Genomic DNA, 3213 nt, shown 5'->3' on the forward strand with positions numbered 1-3213 from the left:
AGACTGGGAGTGGATGAGTCATTACACTAACTAAAAACTATTTCCCCATGCTAATTTTCCCCCTACTGTTATTCACTCCTTCTTGTCAACTGTTTGAAATGGGCCAGCCTGATTAGCACTACAAAAGTTTTTTTTCTCTTGCTAATAGCCCACCTTAATGGATTGCAGCCCCCATTTTTTCGTGTTCTTTGTGTATATATATATCTCTCTTCCTACTGTATTTTCCACTGCATGCATCTGATGAAGTGGGCCTTAGCCCATGAAAACTGATGCTCAAATAAATGTGTTAGTCTCTAAGGTGCCACAAGTCCTCCTCGTTCTTTCTGCTGATACAGACTAACACGGCTACCACTCTGAAACCATTCTCCTTTCAGTTACAGCATCTAAAATCCAAAGGGGCACCAATAAAGTGACACAGATGTAAACACAGAGTAAGAGGAGAATCAGGCTCCATGTATTCACAACTGAGAAATTCAGTATTATAGCAATTTCTTTGGGGGAATATTTTGATCTGGTTTCTTATACTGGTCCTCCTTTCACCTGGGCTTTAGATAAGCAAAAGGGACATGCATAGATACAGAAAGATATTGAAAAGAGTGGGTTCCTGAGTTCACTGGGAGAAGGAGCGAGGGAGGGGGAAGGCAATTTCATTTGAAACATTGAAATCAACTGCTGTTTGAAGGAGTTTGTAGTGGGAGCTGAAAGAGGCTTGTCCAGGAAGCACAGAAAAAAGAGAAGGGAAAAAGAGAGGACAGAGTGAGAGTAGGAATCAGAAGGCAAGATGAAAAGAAGGAAGTGGGTGAAATAAGTGATGGGTTGGCATCAAAAGGCGGAAGAGAGAATAAAGACAAGGGCATTCTAACAGATTATTAGGGTCCCCCAATCCACTGGGAAGTTGGCCCCTATTCTTACTGCATTTACACAGCATGTGCTAATACACTCTGGTGCTTCTTTTAGATTATCCTGTATTGGAACAAAGATGTCTCTTCACCAAGACCAGCAGCAATGCAAGCAAGGCATCACCCTGCCGCCGGCACTCTGTAAAGGAAACCCGAAAGAGTGCCCAGAAATTGTGCCGTGTCCAGAGCCGGTGAAATGTCCTGAGCCAATACCATGTTGTCCCGAGAAGCCACCATGCAAGGAACCACCAGTCCCAGTTCCTCCTCCATGCCCCGAGCCAATACCATGTCCGCAACAGAAGCAAGAGTGCAAGTTGCTACCAGTCCCAGTTCCTCTTCCATGCCCTGAGCCAATACCTTGTCCAGAGAAGGCACCATGCAAGGAACCACCAGTCTCAGTTCCTCTTCCATGCCCTGAGCCAATACCATGTCCTCAACAGAAGCAAGAGTGCAAGTTGCCCCCAGTCCCAGTTCCTTCTCCATGCCCTGAACCAATACCTTGTCCAGAGAAGCCACCATGCAAGGAACCACCAGTCCCAGTACCTACTCCATGCCCTGAGCCAATACCATGTTGCCCAGAGAAGCCACCATGCAAGGAACCACCAGTCCCAGTTCCTCTTCCATGCCCCGAGCCAATACCATGTCCACAACAGAAGCAAGAGTGCAAGTTGCCCCCATTCCCAGTTCCTTCTCCATGCCCTGAGCCAATACCTTGTCCAGAGAAGCCACCATGCAAGGAAACACCAGTTCCAGTTTCTACTCCATGCCCTGAGCCAATACCATGTTGCCCAGAGAAGCCACCATGCAAGGAACCACCAGTCCCAGTTACTCCTCCATGCCCTGAGCCAGTGAAATGCCCACCTTGTGTGAAGACGTGCCCACCCATTGAACAGCAACAATGCAAGCAGCAATGCCAGTTGCCACCCAATTGGAAGTAACCTGCAAATAACATGGAACGTCATGGAACGAAAAGCAGAGTGCAAACTCATGGCACTGATTCCTGTGGCTTCTCCTCGTTCATCTTACCTCATCCCCTCATTTCTTCAAGGGTACTCTGTTCAGATGCACATCTTCCTACCCATGTGTTAATTCTATGGTTCTATACGGTATGATAGTTCTGCTAATAAGTGACATGGTGTTTCTAGCTTTTTTTTTTATGCGATGCTAGAAAAAGGTACTTCCGATAGAAATTTTATAAAAGATGCTTTGAAGATGTAAAATCATTCTTCTCTCCTCGTTCTTTTGAACCTCACAGAGCTGAAGCAAGTGACGCTGAGGGAGGTTGGAACCAGGACTGCCTAAGCTGATGTTTAAACTTGACAACAGTTAGGCAGCCGGTTAGCCAAGACCACTGTTCATCATGATGACTGGTACTGTCTCATTGTTTTCTTGTGCTCCCCCAGCTGTCTGTCTGGATCCATGTGCTGTCCATTGTCATATACTTACACTGTAAGCTCCTTGGGGCAGAGACAGGCTTTTAGTTCTGTGTTTGTACAGTGCCTAGCGCCATGGAGTCCTGACCCCTGACTGAGGCTCCGAGGCATTACCACAATACAAATAATAAATAATAATAATAATGTCTGGACTAGAACAGAGGATTTTCCAGACATTACAAATTCACAGTCCTAAATTTCTCATCTAATGGAAATTACACCAGAATAGATAAGGCACAAAGATTCTTATGATGACCTCTAGTCCCATAAGAAATCTACTTTATTGAATTGCAAGTCCCCTCCATTAAAACAAAGTCCCACAACTTCAGAGCCATTTGTCCACGAATAAGTTATATCAACTTTTCCAAGACACCAAAACAACAACTCAACCTGCAAGCAGTGAGGGGAAAGACCTTGATTAGGGGAAAGACCTAACCCATGCTCATTCCACAAGAACTCAACCTTAGTGCATGGCTTCCATTGATTAACTGTACAGAATGATGCATGACATGTATACACTCTGCTATCTGAGTTAAAACCTTGGCTGTATGTTCCCATACTCTGTAACAGTGATGTTGTTGATGTACTCTGTACTTGTCTGTAATCATCCTGTGTATGTTGTTGGTATTGTAGCCATAATTGCTTTCACTGTGAATTTCAACAATAAAAAAAACCAAAATAACATAATCGGTTCTGGACAGACCCTTTGTTAAATAATTCTACCTACAAAATCTCTAAAGAAATAGAAAAAGAAGTTCACCTTGAAATACTGATTGATTGTTAAGTGAGAAAGGACTCTGAGGGTGCATAGATTTTAAAGGCTAGAAGGGGCCGTTCTGATCCTGTGGTCTGGCATTTTGCATAGCACAAACCAGGGATTT

General features: G+C 44.3%; 1 protein-coding gene across 1 annotated transcript; it reads left to right on the top strand.

Annotated features, from left to right (window-relative positions):
• The first annotated feature begins 979 nt into the window (after window positions 1–979).
• On the top strand, window positions 980–1837 carry LOC140902890 (uncharacterized). The gene has a single exon (XM_073323481.1). The coding sequence runs from the start codon at window positions 980–982 to the stop codon at window positions 1835–1837; it is 858 nt and encodes a 285-aa protein (XP_073179582.1).
• Window positions 1838–3213: the final 1376 nt, after the last annotated feature.

Source organism: Lepidochelys kempii, chromosome 24 (assembly GCF_965140265.1).
Source record: "Lepidochelys kempii isolate rLepKem1 chromosome 24, rLepKem1.hap2, whole genome shotgun sequence".
NCBI classification, from domain to species: Eukaryota; Metazoa; Chordata; order Testudines; family Cheloniidae; genus Lepidochelys; species Lepidochelys kempii.

Coding starts and splice junctions, on each gene's coding strand:
- LOC140902890 (XM_073323481.1), top strand. CDS start 980: ATGTCTCTTCACCAAGACCAGCAGCAATGCAAGCAAGGCATCACCCTG.